A 22,411-nucleotide genomic window follows, 5' to 3' on the forward strand; every position below is an offset into this window, starting at 1 on the left:
TAAGAAAATCATAAGGCAAATACATTTACAGTATTTTTTTTTTATATGTTTTTATTGATTTTTAAGGAAGGGAGCGGGAGAGAAAGAAACGTCAATGAGATAGAAACATCAACATTGATCCCCTGCCTCCTGCACACTCCCTGCTGGGGATCGAGCCCGTAACCCAGGCATATGCCCTGACTGGGAATCAGACTGGCAGCCTCCTGGTGCATGGGTTGATGCTCAATCCCTGAGCCATACCGGCCAGGCTATGTTATTTTTTTGGGGGAAAATACCTGCTTATAAGTGGACCTGCTCAGTTCAAATTCGTATTGTTCAAGAGTCAACTTTGTATGAAGATAGGAAAAGCATAGAAAATTTAATATTAGAATATAGAACATTTTATCAGCCTTGAGATGAAAATATAAAAGTTCAGGAGACAATAACTAGGAGTGAGAAGAATGAGGAAAGAGGGGTAAAAAGCTGATTAGTAGAATCAAGAAATACTGTATATGTTTGGTGGAACAAAGAATAAAGAGCTATAAAGTGTAAAGATTAGCTAATAGAGAGTTTAAGAGGAATAGGTGGAACGAAACTTATTTCTTAGACTTGGAATCAGTAGATAATTTCTAAAATGGGTACAACTAATCATAGTTATATTATTTAGGGAGATGAATAAAATCTACACTAGACCTAAGTAAATTGAAGAGGTGAGAGTGGGTTGCTCTGATGGGCCTGTGTTGGAGAGAGGTGGGGACTTCTGCTGTTTTAACCTTGCATATGCATTGTTCTGTTTAAACAACAACAAAATAGATATTGGGAAAAGTAAATTGGCAACAACTTGGTTTCAACTCGAGACAACTGATCAGAGCTTCACTAATTTACTCTGAGCCTCTGAGAAAGGACTGTCTGTCTCTAATGTGTGCTTCTGTTATCTTTAAAGAGTGATGTACATTGCAGCAGTGCTTGCTGCATAGACCATTTCCGTCTCTGTGGCTCACAGGTATAATATGGATTACCCTTTCATTTTATAGGATCAGGAGAGAGAGTGCATATCTTTAAATCCACCTTTGGAGACTCTTAATACTTTAAATGGAGCATAATAGCACTGACCCTAGCAAATGTTTAATGGGAGATTCTCACCCTTCTTTTGTGCATTAGGTCAATGCCTAGCTCTCAGTGTGCCAGGAGAACTCCTTTTTCTTTAAGCTTACAGGCCGAGGGTGCTCCTGTGATGGAGAGCAACCCTGTCTGAGCTATGGGCATAGCTCACTTTTTAGCACCTTTGTATCCCAGTATTTAGTACATTTCCTTTCACGTAACTAAATTATACATTGCTTAATTGAACAACGTAGAAAAAAAATTAAGTTTCCAATAAATTGATTAACTTTGTCAAGCTCAGGAACTAGAACTCGGGCTCCTGGCCTCTGCATGCATTGCTCCTGTGTGAATTTATTGGTGTATTGCTCACTCAAAGCATTATTATATGTGATCTAGAGCCATATTTTATTTTCCTAGAAATAATTTTTATTTATACTATTTGATGATCTAAATATACGGTTACCTGAGTTAGACCATTCACTCATTTACACTCTTTTACCTTCCAAAATAGCAATTAGAAAACAATTTAAACATATATTGTCATTACCTTAGTATTTAAGTAGAATGCTATTTAGATCCCAATTTAAAGAGCAGTTCTCACAGACCTTTAGCTTTTATCGATCACAGCTTCATATCTTCCTCAGCCTTGAGTGACGTGCACTCAACTTACATCTTAATACATTTGTTGGGACTTGTTCCCAGTTAATAGGAGCATTAGAGCTTTAGGGAAATTCATCACCAGATCTGTGTGCTAGAGTTATCATTTACTCTTTTTTTAATATATATAATATATTTTTTTATTGATTTCATAGAGGAAGGGAAAGGGAGAGAGAGATAGAAACATCAATGATGAGAGAGAATCATTGATGGGCTGCCTCCTGCACACACACCCCTCCCTCCCCCAGGGATTGAGCCCGCAATCCAGGCATGTAACTTGACCGGAATCGAACCCGGGGCCCTTCAGTCCAAAGGCCGATGCTCTATCCACTGAGCCAAACCAGCTAGGGCGAGGTATCATTTACTCTTAATTACAAAGGCAGCCCAGCTATTCTGTCAAGTTTCCTGCCTTAATTTTAATAATGAATTTATTTGGTTTGTGCAGCATCCGGAATTCTTAGAGTTGAAATTATTGTTAATTTTCATCACAGTGGTAGTTCCCTAATGTAACAACTGAAGTAATCTGCTAAAGCAACAATTTTCAACCTCTTTCATCTCAGGGCATACATAAACTAATTAAAATTCTGCAGCACACCAAAAAAATTGTTTTTTGCTGGTCTGACCAAAAATAGGTATAATTTTGATTTATTCATACCTGATGGCTATTGCTGTGCTGGCTGTTATCATTTTTTAAAAATATATATTTTATTGATTTTTTACAGAGAGGAAGGGAGAGGGATAGAGAGTTAGAAACATCGATGAGAGAGATACATCGATCAGCCGCCTCCTGGACACCCCCCACTGGGGATGTGCCCGCAGCCAAGATACATGCCCTTGACTGGAATCGAACCTGGGACCTTTCAGTCCACAGGCCGACGCTCTATCCACTGAGCCAAACCGGTTTTGGCTGTTATCATTTTTTTATTTGACAATCTAAGGGAAAAGAGGTGAATATCCCTGGCTAAATAGTCAGGTATTGCATGTTTTAAACATTTTTGTGGCACACCGGTTGAAAATCACTGTACTAAAGGATTGCATTTTTAAAAAATATTTTTATTGATTTCAGAGAGGAAGGGAAAGGGAGAGAGAGATAGAAACATCAATGATGAGAGAGAATCATTGATCGGCTGCCTCCTGTACACTTCACACTGGGGATCCAGCCTTGCAACCCAGGCATGTGCCCTGACTGGGAATCGAACTGTGACTTCCTGGTTCATAGGTCGACCCTCAACCACTGAGCCACGCTGGGTTAAAGGATTGTATTTTTATTCTCTTCAAAATTCTACCTTATCTTTGTGACTTAAAGCAGAGAAAAGAATTACAGATTGATGATTGAAACAGATACATTTCAATAAAAGTGCCTGTTGGTTTATTGTATTTTATTTAAATTATACATATTTTTTAAAGTATTTAAAATATACATTTCAGTATGTAATGAAGATAAGTAAGTTTCTGTTATTAAAATTTTTAAAAGAAATTTACCTTAATATTAACATTGTTATCACTTTGAGTGGAAAGGAATTATTCATTTCTTTTATTTGGGTAGGACCTTTAGACCTTTGTTCATAAGAATTCTAGGCAGAAATTGGGAATACTGTTGTTCGGTTTCTCTTAGGGAATTGACATCAGTTTTAATCCAATTCACTTAATAAAGACTTTTCAAAATGACATTTTTCATATTTGGGATTTTAGTCTATTTTAGACATTTTCTGCTTTGGATGTTTAAGCCACAGGGATAAATAATGATTTCAGCAACCTAAATATGATTTATTTGGTGTATATTTCTTTTTATTGATTATAGTGGAGCAAGTTTTAAAAGTTGAATTAAACTTTAATTGGGAGTTAAAGTTAATTTTGAAAATACTTTTAAAATCTTTTTAAAGTTTAAAGTGGATAAAAGTATACTTGCTCTAAAGAATGGGCTCATTCATTGTTTAATTGTTTGTTTTCTTTCCAGAGAATGAAGCTGGTCACTATATTTCCCCCTTTCATGATATTCCTCTGAAGGTGGACTCTAAAGAGGTATTATTTTAACTTGTTTTGGGGAAGAAAATACGTACTTCTAGTATCACCATAAAATGCTTTTTGAAAGCATCTAGAAAGAAAAGAATGTGGTCACAAGTCAGGAAGGATATGAGTTACTACAACAGGATTGTAGCCTCCTTCATGAACTAGAATTTGTATGAGAATAGGATTCTGTCTGGAAGACTTAGGGAGAAAGGAATGGTAGTGGGCCATAAAGCTTAGAATCTGGTAGGAAATAAAGATTTAAGGTTTAACAACAGGCTTATTTTTAATAATAAAAATAAAATAATTAACATTTGAGGATTTTTTTCTACTTGCTGGCCACAATGTGAACATATGCCATTTTATTTAATCCTTATGAGTTACTATTAGCTCCAAGGACACCGAAGCTGAAGGCATTTCACTGACTTATCTAAGATAAAACAACTGGTTAAGTTCATCTGCATTATCACAATCGGCGAGGGCTACTATTACCCTTACGTTGTTAATGAGGTAAACTGCCTTGCCCATGATCAGAAATCTAGTCTGTTGTGAAGGTGGGGTTTTTAACTAGCAATTCTGATCATAAAGCTCATGGTCTTGAACCACTCTACGAAGCAGATGCTGGAAAAATAAAGTTGGAAGATGGTAATCTTTGAATAGCTCTTCTCCTGGAACCTAAAATTACTTGACAGATATGAGCCAGGGAAGAATGTAAGTAGAGTAGGAGTGAGAGACCTGCTGCTGAAGGTGGTGCTGAGAGCTGAGAATGGCTCAGAATCATGGGAGCATTCGCCTAGCTGGCAAGATGGCATAATTGGTAGCGAATGTTAGTTATCCTCACTAAATTGGAAATTCTTTCCTTAAAATGCCAATAGCTAATTGGTTTATTTCATTACCAAATGTAGTGAGGGGCATGGTTCTTAAGTAAATAACCAGGACTGCATTCCAGGTCGAGGTCATATGGGGCTGGTTGATGGGGTTGGGCTTTCTAGATCAGTGTAGGGCAGAGGCCAGTGAAGTGGGAAGCTGCTTCTGATGCAAGAGTGGTTTCATCTTCTTGGTGTTACCTTGGAGGCTGAATATAAGGCATCATACTAAGGTTATGGAAGGCTGAAGTAGGATTTGTGCTGCTTTTTAGCCCTTCAGAAGACTGGGCTGTCAATAATGATGGCAATAAGGAGAATAATAGTGAAGATTTATTGGGTGCTCATTGTGCTTTGCAAAGCATTGTGCTCAGTGCTTGCCTTGCATTATCTCAATAGGCGAGGGCTACTATTACCCTTATGTTAATGAGGTTAAGTGCCTTGCCCATGGTCAGAAATCTAGTCTGTTGTGGAGGTGGGATTTGCACTTAGGAGGTGCTCTAACCCATAACTTGCACTCTTAACTGTTCTTGTGCAATCCTTTCAGCTCGTTACTTCTAAGAAGTGTTCAGCTACAGAACAAAGGGTCATATAATCTGGAGAGAGAAAGAAACCAAAGAGAGAGCAGAAAGAACTTCATTTTACTGTGTGTGTCCCTGTAAGTGTAAGGATGTGTGTGTGTGTGTGTGTGTGTGTGTGTGTGTGTGTGTGTCCATCCATATGTTTTGTTCTGTTTGGGACAGTGAACTATCCAACCTAAATATCTTGTGTTTCACATCATCTCTCCTTGCTTTTGGCCACAAGTGCATGCGTTCACTTATTCATTTGTTCATTAATTTAATCCAGCGATTTCCAACCTTTTTCATCTTATGGCACATAATAGACTCATTAAAATTCTGTGGCACACCAAAAAATATATTTTGTCTATCTGAAAAAAGGTATAATTTTGATTGATTTACAAAAATAATAATTTCCTACACTTTTGCTCCAAAGTGACTTTAAAAAAAAAATCAGGTGCCTATACTTGTATAGAAGGATTTCTGGTACTAAGAACTAACCAATCAAATGCAACCTTATTTTATGTGACATGACCAATAAGATACAACTCTATTATATCTCCTATATATATTTTATGATTCAACACAGGGCATTCACATCCGATGGCCATTGTTGTGTTGCCTGTTGTCATTTTTTTAAAGTTGGCAATCTAAGGGAAAAGAGGTCAGTGTTCTTGATTAAATAGTCAAGTATTGCATGTTTTAAAAATTCTTGCAGCACACAGGTTTAAAATAGCTGTTTTAATCATTCAGTAATCATTGCTTAAGCCAGCCAGTATTCCAGGCACTAGGAATGCAGTGGTGAATAAGATAGATATAGCTCCTACTCATTTGGAAAAGACAGACAACCAGAAAACAGACATGTCAGTCAGATAGTGTTAAGTGCTGTTAAACTAGAAGAGGGTAATGAAAGAAGGAGTGACTAATAGGATGCTGCTTGCTGTACCATGGCAACATCTGTGTAGATAACAGAAATAATAATAACATTGGGAAACATGTGGTAGGTAGGGTAGAGGATGGAAGAAAGAGTGGACTAGAAATTAGCAGGCATAATATTCTGCCTAGGGAAGGATGGGTTTTGGCAGTGGTCGGCAAACTCATTAGTCAACAGAGCCAAATATCAACAGTACAACGATTGAAATTTCTTTTGAGAGCCAAATTTTTTAAACTTAAACTTCTTCTAACTCCACTTCTTCAAAATAGACTCCCCCAGGCCGTGGTATTTTGTGGAAGAGCCACACTCAAGGGGCCAAAGAGCCGCATGTGGCTTTGAGAGCCGCAGTTTGCCGACCACGGGGTTTTGGGAATATGAAAATTAGGATAGGGCAGGGCAAAATGTAACAAGATATGCTAGTGCAGTGGTTCTCAACCTTTCTAATGCCGCGACCCTTTAATACAGTTCCTCATGTTGTGGTGACCCCCAACCATAAAATTATTTTCGTTGCTACTTCATAACTGTAATTTTGCTACTGTTATGAATCGTAATGTAAATATCTGTGTTTTCCGATGGTCTTAGGCGACCCAGCTAGCGGTTCTCAACCTGTGGGTCGCTGCTGTAGAGCCTAAGACCATCGGAAAACACAGATATTTACATTACGATTCATAACAGTAGCAAAATTACAGTTATGAAGTAGCAACGAAAATAATTTTATGGTTGGGGGTCACCACAACATGAGGAACTGTATTAAAGGGTTGCGGCATTAGAAAGGTTGAGAACCACTGCTCTAGTGAATTCTGGGCACGTGGAGATTGATACGCACAGTGGTTGAATGAATATGCTTTCCCCGCTCTCGGCTGTAATGATTAGTTAGAACTATTGCATCTTGTACTTTGGGATGTGGTATTTTAGGAATAGTAATAATGTTTCACAGCAAACTTGGAATAATCATTTTTCTGTTTGTTTTGTTTCCTTCATTCGTCATCATTTTGGTGTAAAAGTTACATATGATGTGTGTGAGCATTTCTGAATGGCATAGTTTTTCTTCCCAACCCAGCGTATACTCTGTTTTAGTTTAAAAGTGCCTGGTGGAGGCACAGTAATCGCACCTTGGTGGGATTCCCAGGCAGGAGGTGCAGTCGAGTATTTTCATGGCTTGTTAGTCATGTTCCCTGGAGTTTCATTTCAATAATGAAATGACCGTTTTAAGTGCAATCACTGGAAACTGCCAGTCTTTCCTTAAAGACTGAATGGCGCCTTTGCTTATTTTATAAAATCTAGGAGAATATACTTGAAAGAAATTTAACTTTTCTGATGATTCATTTTATGAAACACTTTGATGCCCCATGCACTTGGGGGTGCAAATACTAAGAGAAACGAACAAGCCTTTGGTGGGTTCTCTGTTTCATCAGGTTTCTGCACAGCATCTAGTGAGATGTTTATGCAACAGGCATATTTTCATGGCTTTGCAGTGCAGCTGTATTTTCATGACATGTTACCATCATAAATACCATCTTTTCTTTTATAGGAAAATGGCATTCCTACAAAGAGAGCACGGAATGATGAATCTGAGGTATACCTAAAGGTTTCTGTTTCTGTGAATCACTTATATTGTCTGTTAAAGACCTTGATGACAGTTTGCATTTGTAAAGTGCTTCTGAATTTTCCCCTGCAAGACTTTTGTGTGCAGTCTGATGTTTTTCTTCTTCTGGTATCACTTTAAGACACTAGTGATGCTATTACCATTTCACTTTTTTTTTTCTCGTGGTAAAATATACATAACAAAATTTACTATTTTATTTATTGCACACTCTTTTACATGTATCTTAAAGTATTCAGTCATCATCTTTTTATTGCAATGGATAATATGTTTCAACAGCTATTTTAGAATCCAGGAACAAGTCTTTTGGAGATAAAGAAAAAGATACTTTAACCAACTGATATGCTAAAATTTCTGGACTTAGGACCAGAACATTTGATTGATGTCTGTCATCCCATCTCTTGCTATTGATCAATCTTTTTATCTTGCTGATAGCAGATGGCTTTTCTATCACCTTCCTCAGCTTTCCTTTTCCTTCCTAACCTATTTCCATCCATTCTCTTCTCTAAGTGAGACTTAGGACCCTAATCCTCTTCCAAACATAGCTTCGAGGGTTAATGCCTACCACCTTTGCCCAACCTGGAAAATGGTCCTTAAGCCATCTACAATGGAACCATGTAGGGCACTTCTTAAAATTTTAGATTCCTGGTTCCATTCCATGTGCACTAAATCAGAATCTCTGCTTGATGGGAACTGGTTAGTCTGCCTGTTGAAACTAGTGTTCCAGGGTATCCTGTACACCCTGAACTTTGAGAACCACTGCCCTACATGTTGGGTAAAAAGTCATTCAGGGCCTCAGACTTTATAGGCTCCTAGAGACTGTGTGTGTTAACCTGGAAAGAGTTGTTTCAGTGGAAAAAATGAATTCTTCTGAGTTCATACAGCTGACTTAACCTTTTGCACTCGGATGTCTAGTGTGACGGTTATTGAATGTATCAATAATTTGAAATATAAAAAAATCCAAATAAATAAGTTTGTATGAAAAGAAACTCCAGTTTTTTATTCTACTGCCGCGCTTTGTAAAATCGGGGGTATTTAAAAAATTAAATCCCGAGTAGAATAAAGGAATCGAGAAAAAAGCAAGCGAGTGCAGAGGGTTTTAAAATTTCATTTTTAGAACATGGTTTATATCAGAGACTGTATGACTTGAGTTTATTATTTTTAAAAATTCTCTTCCATTTCCCTCATCCACCACCCCTGGCAACCACTTTTCTATGCTCTGTTTCTATGAGCTTGACCCTTTTAAAGATTCCACATGTAAGTGACGCCATGCAGAATTTACCTTTCTCTGGCTTATTCAGAAAGCATAATGCCCTAAAGGTCCATCCACGTTATTGTAAGTGGCAGGATTCCCTTCTCCTGGGTGAGTAGTGTTCCATTGTGCATATGTACCATGTCTTCTTTATCCATTCATCCATTGGTGGACACTTAACGTTGTTTCTATATCTTGCCTGTTGTGAATAATGCTGCAGTGAGCATGGGAATGCAGATAGCTCTTTACTATCCTGTTTTTGTGTGTGTGTGTTTTTCCCCTCCCTTTGTATGTATACCCAGAGGTGGAATTGCTGGATAATGTAGTTTTTTTTTTAATTTCTTGAGGCACCTCTATACTGTTTTCCATAGCAGCTATACCAATTTACATTCCCATCAAGAGTGCATAAGAGTTTTTTCTACATCCTCACCAGCACTTGTTATTTCTTGTCTTTTTAATAATAGCCACTAGAGGCCTGGTGCATGAAATTTGTGCATGGGTAGGGTCCCTAGGCCTGGCCAGTAATCAGGGCTGATTGGGGCCTTTCGGCTGCGGGCCGGGGCCTCCCTTCCCCGGCTGCCAGCTGGGGCCTTTCTTCACTCCACGCTGCCCCCTGGTGGTTAGCACATGTCATAGCGAGCGATCAAACTCCCAGTCTCCAAGTCCAACTCCCGAGTGGACACTTTGCATATTAGCCTTTTATATATATAGATTCTAACAGGAGCAAAGTGATAATCTCATTGTGGTTTTGATTTGCATTTCCTTGATGACTAGTGATATAGAGCACCTTTTCATGTACCTGTTGGCCATCTGTATGTCTGCTTTAGAAAACTGTCTATTGTTCAGTTCTTCTTGCCATTTTTAATCAGGATTTTTTGCTTTTTTTTTTTTTTGCTATTGAGTTGTATGAGTTTATATATTTTGGTTATTAACTCCTTATCAGATTTATGATTTGCAAATATCTTTGTCCATTCCCTAGGTTGTTTTTTTATTTTGTTGATGGTTTCCATTGCTATGCAGAAATTTGTTTCTTTGTTTTAATCCTCACACTCGAGGTTATGTTTTTATAGCTTTTAGAAAGAGAGGAATGGAGAGAGAGAGAGAGAGAGAAACATTGATCAGTTGCCTCCTATATACACCGAGAGGGAGAGGGGGGTGGGGAGAGAGAGAGAGAGAGAGGGAGAGAGAGAGAGGGAGACATTGATCAGTTGCCTCCCATACACCTCCTGAACTTGCAACCTAGGTATATTCCCCAACTGGGTATCAAACCCACAACCTTTTTGGTGTAAGGGATGATGTTCCAACCAACTGAACCACCCGGCCAGGGCATCTAAGCGGAAGTTTTCTAGTTTGATGTAGTCTCATTGTTTATTTTTGCTTTTGTTGCCTTTGTTTTTAGTGTGAAATCCAAAGACTATTTGATATTTTAAGTTAGTAAAAGGAAAAAGGGTGATTTCTTCCCTTATGCATATAAAATTTACTGACTGCTTTTTCATGTTACTAGTTTTCTTTCTGATTTCTACAATAAACATAGGAGGGAAATGGAGAGATAGAAAAGAACTGAGGGGAAGGTAAATGTCCCTGGTTCGTACTCAACTTTCTGATTTAAAACGTGCCCTCCTGTATCGTTGTGATTGATAAATTTCACAGACCATTATTGCTTTATAATTAACACTAATGTTAGGATAACCAGAGTAACATGGGCTTTAAAAAATTACAGGTCATACACATTTTAGCTGAAGAGAAGAAAAGAGGACTGGTAATACGCTCTTAGTGATAAGGAACAAATGGTGAGGGGAGTGTGGTTTGCAGGCTGAAAATTCAAACCTCATCTATTGTTCTTTTAGCCTAATTCAAGTCTCTGTGCGTGGTTTTGGTAGATATCATTGTGTGAAACAATTGTCACTAGCTCGGTCTTCTCTGCCACCTCTGAGTATGCATCTGCATGCGTCTGTTCTCTTAGAGCCAGGCTTTCAGGGATGAATAAATTATGTGAACATCTGCCATTTATTTTTTACAGCTACTTCAGACATATTTAAACAGGTGCTGGGGTACCTCATGAAAGAGCATGGGAAATGAAACCTAACAGTGGGACTGTGTACCAGGTTGCTAGGATAGGTCTGAGACATGCTCCCAAGGAGCAGTTTTGAGAATTCATTCTCGGCTTTGTTCTTTAGCTCATTAAGAGTATGTGGCTTTGTCATCGGTAAACTTTAGCCTTATCTAGAAAAACATAAAAGCCATCAGTACTTTGTGGCTCAATTTATACCTATATTTAATTGTGTAAATGACATTGTTTGAATTAATACCATTCATGTTTCACTAAGAAAGCCCCAGATATTGTTTATCAGCGCTTTAAACCAGAGGTTCTCAACTCTGCTGCATATTAAAATTGCTTGGACAGCTTTTGAAAATAGGCAGTGCCCTGGCTGTTCCCCCTGCCTCCTCTTAAAAAAAAAAAAAGATAATTGAGAGGTGGGGCTCTTTTCTAATTGGTTAAAGTTCTCCAGATGATTTTCCTGTGTGGCATGATTGGGAATAGGTCTGTTTAATCACTGCTTCTCAAATGATCTGTTGAATGACTAGATTTTGTTGTTATTTCTGGTCTGTTATGAACTGACTAGAAGCCCAGTGCATGAAAATTCGTGCACTCGGGGAGTGGGGGTGGTCCCTCAGCCCGGTCTGTGCTTTCTTGCAGTCCAGGATCCCTCAGGGGATGTCCACCTGCCGGCTTAGGCCCACTCCCTGGGAGCGGGCCTAAGCTGTCAGTCAGACATCCTTAGCGCTGCCATGGAGGTGGGAGAGGCTCCCCCAACCGCCGCTGTGCTCGCAGCCATCAGCCCACTGCATCGAGCGTCTGCCCCCTGGTGGTCAGTGCGTGTAGGGTCAATTTGCATATTACCTTTTTATTATATAGGACTAGAGGCCTGGTACACGAAATTCGTTCACTGGGTGGGGGGAGCCCTCAGCCCAGCCTGCACCCTCTCCAATCCGGAATATCCCTCTCACAATCCAGGACCACTGGTTCCTAACTGCTCACCTGCCTGCCTGCCTGATTGCCCCTAACTGCCCCTCCCGCCAGCCTGGTCACCCTGGTCACCCCCAACTGCCCCCCCCCCCCCGTTGGCCTGGTCGCCCCTTACTGCCCCCCCCTCCAGCCTGGTCCTCCCCAACTGTCCCCCTCTGGCCTGGTCACCCCTAACTGCCGCCCCCTCCCCCCCCCCGCCAGCCTGGTTGCCCCTTACTGTCCCCCCTGCCGGCCTGGTCGCCCCCAACTGCCCCCCTGCCAGCCTGGTCACCCCATACAGTCTGCTGTTCAGTCGTTTGGTCGGCCCTCATCCCCCTGCCGGCCTGGTCGCCCCACGCAGTCTGCTGTTTGGTCATTACTGTTACTGTGATGGCATCCCAGACAATTTGCATATTCCTCTATTATTAGTATAGATTCTTTAAAAAAATGCCATCAAAGTGAATTATTAGAAAAGTATAATTCAGGTTTCAAACTGATATTTTTAGGTTCAGTAAACATAAAAATTACTTCATCAAATTGCTGTAAATGATTCTAACTGAACCAGTAACAATCAACTTGCAGATTAATCCTGGTCCATGACCACACTTAGGGTAGCACTGATTTAAACCATTGCTTTGCCAGGATAAGTTATTAGTTACTGATATCAAAATGGCATGCAAGTCAACGTGAACCTTAAGACTTTCTCTTTGTAACTCTAAAACTGTGGAAAATTATACCCTTACGTTCTTAGTTACTGTAGGAAATAGTTTTTACTCACCATTGACCCAGGGTCTCCTTTGTTTTAAGCACTCTGCAAAGTTCAAAAATGATATAAAGAAGTAATGGTCCTTTTGTAAGTTTAGGAAACCAGAGATCATGAGACAGAAAAGTGCTTCTCTTTGTAAGCTTTATAACTACCTACCGATGTCCTTAATTTTACACAATGATCATAATTTGGGTTTAAATATTGTTTTTATATTTTTCAAAATATTTTACTTTATAATTTTCTGTGTATTTTCATTTAAATTATATGATTGGTCTTCATACCAGCCTTATGTGGTGAGTAGGACAATGATTATCACATGTACTTTACAGATTGGGAAAGTGAGACATTTAGCTTACATGGTGGACCTTGTCTCTATTTTAGTTTGAAAATAAAAATTAAAATAAGTTTCCTGACTTCATTCTGGTTCTGTCACTATACTGCTAAGGTATCTCTAGAAATGTAGCAATGCTTAACATTGTGCAATAGTAGTCAAGTGACATGATGGCTTAAATTCTGCTGTGTTTTAGACAACTTCTCTAATTGTTTAGAGGAAATTTAAGATGTAGGCAGACATATAATGCAGACTCTAAACATTTTGTTTTGTGTGTGGAGGGGGGGCGTGGGGGGGACTAAAACATTCTCCTACGGGAGATAAGTGAAAAAATAAAGGGTAGGTTAAAAAATTAAATTTTCTCTCTTTTTTTTAACTGCAGAATTTGTTTAATATGGTTGTCGAAGTACCTCGGTGGACAAATGCTAAAATGGAGGTACGGATATATTCTATTACTATCAAATGAATATGATAATCATGATACAAAAACTTTATTTCCAGTTGTTTGCCATAATATTTTGAATTTAGGATGGTTGACAAACTTGTTTGTAATAATTGAAGACATTCTTGTGAAATTACTTTGAATTTAATTTCAAAAAGCAAACTGTTAGTCAAAGCTAAATCTATACTTTGAAGAGAATGTTTTCCATTTTAGCCTCTATAGTTTGTTATATACATACTAGAGGCCCAGTACACGAAATTCGTTCATGGGGTGTGTGTGTCCCTCAGCCCAGCCTGCACCCTCTCCAATCTGGGACCCCTCTTACAATCCAGGACTGCTGGCTCCCAACCACTCACCTGCCTGCCTGCCTGATTGCCCCTAACCGCTTCTGCCTGCCAGCCTGATCACCCCCTAACCAGTCCCCTGCCAGCCTGATCGACGCCTAACTGCTCCCCTGCCGGCCCGATTGCCCCTAACTGCCCTCCCCTGCAGACCTGGTCACCCCCAGCTACCCTCCCCTGCTGGCCCGGTCACCCCTTACTGCCCTCCCTTGCCAGTCTGGTCCTCCCAACTGCCCTCCCCTGCAGGCATGGTCCCTTCCAACTGCCCTCCCCTTCAGGCCTGGTCCCTCTCAACTGCCCTCCCTTGCAGGCCTGTTCCCCCCCAACTGCCCTCCCCTGCTGGCCATCTTGTGGCAGCCATCTTTGACCATATGGGGGCGGCCATTTTGTGTGTTGGAGTGACGGTCAATTTGCATATCACCTCTTTATTATATAGGATTTAATTTTCCTTGACTCTTCTCTGTCTTTGAAAATGACAAATATTTTTAACGTTTACTTAAATAGATTCTGGGATGCATTTTGTTCATAGACGCCACTGAAACTTATCTGTTTGGGGCTTATGGCAATTTCAGTTTCTAAGGACTTAATTCTTCTTTAGATTTTGTGCTACCAGGAATGAAAGCATTTTCCCTGGCCAACTCTTGACTTAGGAGCACCCTCTAAGAGCATCTTCTGTTCCCCTGGGTAGCTTTAAAAAAAAAAATCTTCCCATGAGACATGAACCTATCAAGAACTTACCTCATGCTTTTCAGAATTATATTACTTCATCTTCAGTTAGATAACAATCCTTATAATTCTGAGTGAAATTTAATTTATGCCACTTAGTATGGTTAGTTATTTAAGCCTTCTTCTACGACTTTGGACTTGATGGCAGGTATGATTTCAAGTATTTAAATTAATGATTGTTATGCACATGTATAATTTTCAGAATTTCTATTTGGAGAATTGTCAGTAATTTTACAAGGTACTGGTGGTATTTTATTTTAAATTTTTAGCTAATATTTTATTTTGTTGTCAATCCTCACCTGAGGATATTTTTTCCATTGGTTTTTAGAGAATGGAAGAGAGGGAGGAAGGGGGAGAGAGAGAGAGCAAAACATTAATGTGGGAGAGACCCATAAATTGGTTGCCTCATGCACAAACCCTGTCCGGGGCTGGGTATCAAACCTGGAACCCAGGTATGTGCCCTTGACTGAGGTGCAAGAGCTGACACTCTAACCACTGAACCATTCTGGTCAGGGCTTAGCTAACATTTTAATAGAAAAAAGTTGGTCTTGTTTCAACTATACTGTTTCATCATTCTGGCTACTCTCTACCTTAGGATATAGGACCAAGACTCTGTGAGATTCTACCTAATTTAAGCAGTGTTTGTTTATTCAAACATGGCTTCAGTTATTGTTTACTTTATAAGATAGGTTTTTGTGAGTGTGTGTGTGTGTGTTTGTTTGTGTATGTGTGTTTTGCATGGCAATTTGGATATGTCTGATAGAAAGGTAACTTGGAAATGAAATCACTTGGTGAAAATCTTTGAGTTAACTTTATTATAAGATTGATGGTAAAAAGCCTGAGATCAGTAACAAAAAGCAAGTTGATTAATTTTTATCCTCTTGCTATTTCAATCATTTGTGTTAGAAATAATGAGTGCCTAAACAATAGAGTGCCTAAGTATGTAATCTGATATTTCCTTTCTAGATGGTTTTTCTTACTAAATTAGAAATAAGAGCTAGCTTAATTTATTTTAAAGTATCTTTGATCAGTAAATTGGAATATGAGTATTTAGTCTTATTATAACAGATCTTAAAAATATTACTTAAAGATAGGATTAATCATTTCTCATCCTCCTACCCCCTTTTGTCCATGATCTGCTTAGATTGCCACGCAGGAGCCATTGAATCCCATTAAACAAGACGTAAAGGATGGCAAGCTACGCTATGTGGCGAATATTTTTCCTCACAAGGGTTATATATGGAATTATGGTGCCCTCCCTCAGGTAACATTTTTGTTATAATGGTAAAACTTTTCTGTCTTCTGAAAAAATTGCCTTGTAAATCCTGTGAGCTACTTGAATTTAAATTGATTCTGAGGACATGTCAGTTTGAGAGATTTGTAAATTTAAAAATTTTTAATATGGAGTTTTATTGTATCAATAAATTTTTTTCAAACTTTATATCTGTGCTCTAGCTCTTGGAGTTAGGCTTATAGAACACTCACATTTGGCATTTTGAACACTTTTTTTTTCTGGGCTTGACTTAAGATTCAGTGAAAAATATTTTTTCTGCTTTATCTGTCATCACTTTTTTTAATATGACAAACAATGCTTTTATATATTCACATGGTAGCATGAATTTTATTTTTTAAACTTTAACAGATGAATTTTTAAGTAATTAACTTTTTTCAGCACTCATGGTGAATTGAGTTAGATGACTTAATTATTCATTATTATGAATTTATAACTGTTCAGTGGAAAGCAGTGAAAGCAAGGCTAAAAAATGGGAAAGCAGCTTTCCTATTAGAGAATGACACTTTGTTTTTCCTTCTTCTTATCCTTTTTTGTTTTCTTCTTCTGTTTCTCACTTCTGGGAAGTGGTAACTTTTCTAGATGATTTAGTGAATAAAATTCAGAATATGCAGAATCAAAAGGCTGAGTTTTGGCGACATAGAGAGGCATCTGCCTTTATGTTTATAAAAGCCATTAGACCGTTCATCTACCTGGATGTTCATTTTGTATTTTCATTTTTTAAATTAATTTTAACATTTTGCATGAAGTTCCAAAATTCTTTTGGGGAAATTTCTGAGGAAAGGGGTCTTGCTTTATCCAACTCAGAAACACAGCTGTCCATGTAGAATAAACATTCACAGGAAAAGAAAAAAGAAGATTGTTTTCTAAAGGGTCAGGCTGCCTTTGATGCTGTTAGACCACCCACGTGGAAAGATTCTTTTGTTAAATAGGCACTTTTAAAACGACCTGCTCAGAATGAGAATGTCTGTTGAAACCATGAAGATAGCTTTTGTGCATACCAGGTGCCTAAATAGATATTTTGTTTGACCTGGTGAGAGGATTAAAAAAAAATAATAATAATTGTTAAGCTGAGGGGATACTTTCTGCATAATAAGTGACCAAAGAATATGGGTTTTGGGATCAGATTGCCATTTATTAGTAATGTAACCTTGGGCAAGTAATGTCTTTCTTTGATCACTTTCTTCATCTATAAATTAGAGATGATAAAGTACCTACTGCAAATGGTTGTGTTGAGGTTTAATGAGTTATTGCAGATTCATCTTAGAATAGTGCCTAATGGGTAGTAATCACATTATTACTACTGTTACTTTTATTATTATACTAGAGGCCTGGTGCACGAAATTGGTGCATGGGGGGGCGCAGGTCCTTCAGCCCTTCCTGTACCCTCTCCAATGCAGGAGCCCTCGGGGGATGTCCAACTACCAGTTTAGGCCCAATCCCTCTCGCAATCTGGGACCTCTGGCTCCTAATCGCTTACCTGCCTGCCTGCCCTAACCACTCTGCCTGTGGGCCTGATCCCCCTAACTGCCCTCCCCTGCCAACCTGGTCACCCCTATTAACTATTTTTTTTTAAATATTATCCCCTTCACACACAATTGTATTTGACTTCCTTATTGGCTTCTCCTTCTCACACAATTTTTCTCTCTCCTTTATGTAACACTTGATCCTACTGACTAATCATTTATAAACTTTTCTTTCCTCCTTATTTTCTACTCTGTTCTATCATCCTTCTTCCCATCTTTCTCCAACCCTCCCTCCCCACATTCCTTCTTTCCTTTATCTTTACCTCTTCCTTCCCTCTCCTTGTCCTTCCTTCCCACCTTAATTTTTTTCTTCACTTCCTCCCTCGGACCTGCTTTGCTCTCTCCCCCATTTCTTCCTTCTTCCCATTCTCCTTTTAAGCTCTACTGGCTCCCCTTTAAAACTTTTCTTCCCTCCCTCTTTCTCTGTCATCCCACCTTTCCCATACACTCTTCTCTACTTACTTCCACTGTTTTAATATCTATCTATCTATCTGTCTAATTATTCACTATCATTTATCTTTTTTCTTTTCTGACTCCTACTTTTAAAATCTGTCCCCAGTACACAACTATACTTGATTTTCATTATAGCTCCCACAGTTCACTCATACATCCTCTTTCCTTCTTTAACTCTTACTCCTTTATAAAGTTCTTTCCTCCCTCTTTCCCTTCTTCCCCATCCTCCCCCCTCCTCCCTCTCTCCTTTACTCTTTTTACAGGCTAATTAAAAATTCTATGCTTTTAGTCCTTAGCACTGACTGCTTTCCTCTCTGGGACCTGTAGCCGCCTCTGTTTGGGCACTCAGGCTCCTCTCTCACTGGCTTTGAGGGGCCGAGCGACGACGCAGCTGTGTCTTGCCTACCCTGGCCCACGCCTCCCCCCTCCAAGTTGGGGGAGGGTCCAGCCGGCCAGGCCGGTGTCCATCGCGGGGACCACTATGTCACATGCGTACGCATGTGCATTCATACGTGTGCAAGGCTTTTCTCCTATTGAGTGCTGAAGGGGGGGACGCGGAGGCCTTTTTATCCCCCGGCGTGCCTGCTCCCACGCCTCAAGTGGCTCTCCATCCGCTCCCCCCTGGAATCTGCAGGCGACGGGCGTGCTTGCGCAGGCACAGTTGGGCTCGGCTTGTCCTGGGGGTGGGGGGCTTTCCGTCCAGGATGCGAGCCCCCGTCTGGGTCTGACCGGGCAGATGAATGAATGGATGGCTGGAGAAAGCCGCGGTGGCTTCCCTGTGGTGTGAGGGTCGCCTGTGCACTCTCTGTTGTCACGCCCAGGCCCTTCCTTCGTGGTGTTGGGTCCACACCCTCTCGATTTGTGTGCGCAACCCCTCCCGCGGGTCACCGCTGATGTGCTCACCTCCTGGCTGGTGTCTGCCGACCGTGCCCCCAGAACCGGCCTTCTGCCGTGCGGGTGTCACCCCTCGGCTCCCCCCACCTCGGGGGGGGAGGAGGGTTGGTGGCGTCCCCGGGCAGAGTGCTCTCGGACCCGGCGTAGTATCGTGGGGGTGTTTGTCGGATGCGTGCACCCGGGAGAAAAAGAGGACTCTGGCGCTGGGGGCAGGGAAGTGAGCCTCACACAAGTACCCATGCTGGATATGCACCTGCTGGTCTGTCAATATGCAAATTGGTCATTACTGGGACACTGTAACGGTCAGTTAGCATATTACCGCTTTATATGTATAGACTAGAGGCCCAGTGCACGAAATTCGTGCACGGGGGTGGGGGACGGGTGTCCCTCAGCCCAGCCTGTACCCTCTCTCCAATCTGGGACCCCATGAGGGTAGTCGGACATCCCTCTCACAATCCAGGACTGCTGGCTCCCAACTGCTCGCCTGCCTGCCTTCCTGATTGCCCCTAACTTGCTTCTGCCTGCCAGCCTGATCACCCCCTAACCACTCCCCTGCCAGACTGATTGATGCCTAACTGCTCCCCTGCCAGCCTGTTTGCCCCTAACTGCCCTCCACTGCAGACCTGGTCACCCCCACCAACTGCTCTCCCCTGCAGGCCTGGGTCCCTCCCAACTGCCCTTCTCTGCCGGCCTGGTCGCCCCCAACTTCCCTCCTCTGCTGGCTTGGTCACCCCTAACTGCCCTCCCTTGCAGACCTGGTCCCTCCCAACTGCCCTCCCCTGCTGGCCTGATTGCCCACAACTGTCCTCCCTTGCAGGCCTGGCCCCTCCCAACTGCCCTCCCCTGCTGGCCATCTTGTGGTGGCCATCTTGTGTCCACATGGGGGCAAGATCTTTGACCACATGGGGGCAGCCATCTTGTGTGTTGGAGTGATGGTCAATCTGCATATTACTCTTTTATTAGATAGGATAGAGGCCTGGTGCATGGGTGGGGGCCGGCTGGTTTGCCCTGAAGGGTGTCCCAGATCAGGCTGGGGGTTCCCTTGGGGTGTGGGGCGGCCTGGGTGAAGGGCCTGTGGTGGTTTGCAGGCCGGCCACCCCCTCTGGTGACCCAAGTGGAGGCCCTGGTATCTGGGATATATTTATCTTCTACAATTGAAACTTTGTAACCTGGAGCGGAGTCAAGCCTTCTGCTTGCTCCGTGGCGGCAGCCATTTCTGTTGGGTTTTATTTACCTTCTATAATTGAAACTTTGTAGCCTTAAGCGGAGGCCTGGGCCAGCCAGGGTGTGTGGAAAGCTTGGCTTCCTTCATCGCCGGGGGCAACCCTAGCCTCCTGCTCTTTCCAGCTCCGTGGCTGCTGCCATTCCTGTTTGGATTTATGTATCTTCTATCATTTAAACTTTGTAGCCTTAAGTGGAGGCCTAGGCTGGCAAGGACAGGTGGAAAGCTTGGCTTCCTCCATTGCCGGGGAAAACCCAAGCCTCCCTCCTGCTCTCTGTGGCCGTAGCCATCTTGGTTGGGTTTATTTGCATATTTTCTCCTGATTGGCTGGTGGGCGTGGCTTGTGGGTGTAGCAGAGTGAGGGTTAATTTGCATATTACTCTTTTATTAGATAGGATGGTCTTTTCTCTGAAGGGATTTATAGTCTCATGGGGGTGATTGACAGCTAAACCAGTGGTTACAGTGGAGCATAGTAGGTGCTACGATCTCATCTACTATTTCTAAGCTTCTGTAGTTTACTTAAAGTCCTGATGAATTTTTGTACTTCTCTGAATGTGTTTGAAGTCTCAAGATGCTCTTATTTGTTATTATATTAGTCTGTTAGGTACAGTGGTTCCTATTTAAGTACAACAGAATTGGGCTGCAGCAGTCTCTGAATGCACCCTGTCTTCACTGTTGCCTACCAAAATTTCACGCTCCACCAGCATCCAAAATAGCATTTTTATAAACATAAATTTGTTAATGTTTTATTTATATGAGAACCTTTTAATGGTTCCCTATTTTTCAAAGGATATACAAGAACATTCTTAACATGGCCCCCCAACCCTGCATAATTTGGCCCCTGCTTCTCCAGCCTCACTTTGCAACACTTGTCCTTCCTCACTTCCAGTCCATCGCCATCTTCTTCAGTGTTCCTCATTTCCTTAGCCATTTCCACAGCAGGCGTTCACAGAGCTGCTCATTCATTCAGGACATAGTTTTTGAGTGTCTGATGTTTGCCAGGCCATGTTCTAAGTATTGGAGGTAAAGTAGTGATAAAAGTGACACAGATTCTCTGAGCCTTTTATCCTGGGCAGAGACAGACAAAAAACTAATATTAAAATATATAATACATCAGATGGTGGTGTGCTGGAGAAAAATAAAGTAGGGCTAGGGTGTGTTGGAATTGTTGTATAGGCAGGGAGAAGGCTCAGTGAGAAGGTGTTATTTGAGTGAGGACCTAAAGGAGGTGAGGGAACAGGTAGTATGGCTGTCTAGAAGAATTCAGTGAGAAACGGCAAGTATAAAGGCCCTGGGAGGAAGTAGGCCTCATTTGTTTTGGAAACCGAAAGGAGGCTACTGTGTCTAGGATGGAAGTGAGGAAAAGGAAATAGACCTTATTTTCTCTGCCCTTTTTTAAAATTACTGGTGCTTTTATTTTATATTGAGGTAGGATTGGTTAATAACATTATAAAAGTTTAGGTGTACAGCTTTAAAATTAGATATTTGTATGTACTATAGTGTGGTCACTGCCAAAAGTCTAGTTTCCATCTATTTACCCCGCATACCCATTTCACCCTCCTTCCACCTCTTCCCATCTGGTAACTACAAGGAGATACCACCTCACACCTGTTAGAATGGCTATTATCAAGAAAGGACTAATAACAAATGCTGGAGAGGGTGGGTGGAGAGAAAAGGGAACCCTTGTACACTGTTGGTGCAGCCACTATGGAAATCACTATGGAGGTTCCTCAAAAAAATTGAGACTAGAACTACCCTATGATCCAGTCAGTCCTCTTCTGGGTAATTATCCCAAGAATATGAAAATACTAATTCGAAGAGATACATGCACTCCTATGTTCATTGCAGCATTATTTATGGCAGCCAAGATATGGAAGCAACCTAAGTGTTCATTGAGGTATGAATGTATTAAAAAGTGGTGTGTGTGTGTGTGTGTATATATATATATATAACAATTGAAAAATACTTAGTCATAAAAAATGAAATGTGATCATTTGTGACAGTATCTTGAAGGTACTATGCTAAGTGAAATACCTCAGACAAAAAAGGATAAAACTATGATTTCACTCATGTGAATTATAATACAAGAAATAAATAAATAAATGAACAAACAAAACTAAAACAAACTGCCATTTTTAACCAGAGATTTTTACTATCTTTTTAAACTCAAACTGATCTTATAGTGTGTGTGTGTATGAATGTGTGTGTTAGTCTATTGAATATACTACAGATTGCATAGAAGTTATTTACCAAAAACAGCCCCCCCCCCAAATAAATTAATGTTTATAAAAAGTAGAAATTAGGTTAGTTTTTTTTTTTTATGGGAAAGGATAAATAGCTTCCTTGTACATATTAAGACAGAATGAGCCTGTTAATATGGAAGCCAGCCCCTGGTCCCATTTACATTTTTAAAAAAATATATATGTTTTTATTGATATGAGAGAGAGAGAGGGAGAGAG

The 22,411-nt window shown here is 40.8% G+C and overlaps 1 protein-coding gene across 2 annotated transcripts in view; it reads left to right on the forward strand.

The window, feature by feature from the left end:
- The window catches only part of PPA2 (inorganic pyrophosphatase 2), an 81,285-nt gene that overhangs the window by 6,718 nt on the left and 52,156 nt on the right, over positions 1 to 22,411 (forward strand). The window contains exons 2-5 of one of the 2 annotated variants that reach the window (XM_079769397.1): positions 3,695 to 3,759; positions 7,630 to 7,674; positions 13,440 to 13,493; positions 15,711 to 15,830. In XM_079769397.1, the coding sequence (XP_079625523.1) occupies positions 3,695 to 3,759; positions 7,630 to 7,674; positions 13,440 to 13,493; positions 15,711 to 15,830 (284 nt within the window). The remainder of the gene's footprint in view (positions 1 to 3,694; positions 3,760 to 7,629; positions 7,675 to 13,439; positions 13,494 to 15,710; positions 15,831 to 22,411) is intronic. The other variant, XM_079769398.1, reaches the window with a different exon arrangement.

This window comes from Cnephaeus nilssonii (assembly GCF_951640355.1).
Source record: "Cnephaeus nilssonii genome assembly, chromosome: 1".
Lineage (NCBI taxonomy): Eukaryota > Metazoa > Chordata > Mammalia > Chiroptera > Vespertilionidae > Cnephaeus > Cnephaeus nilssonii.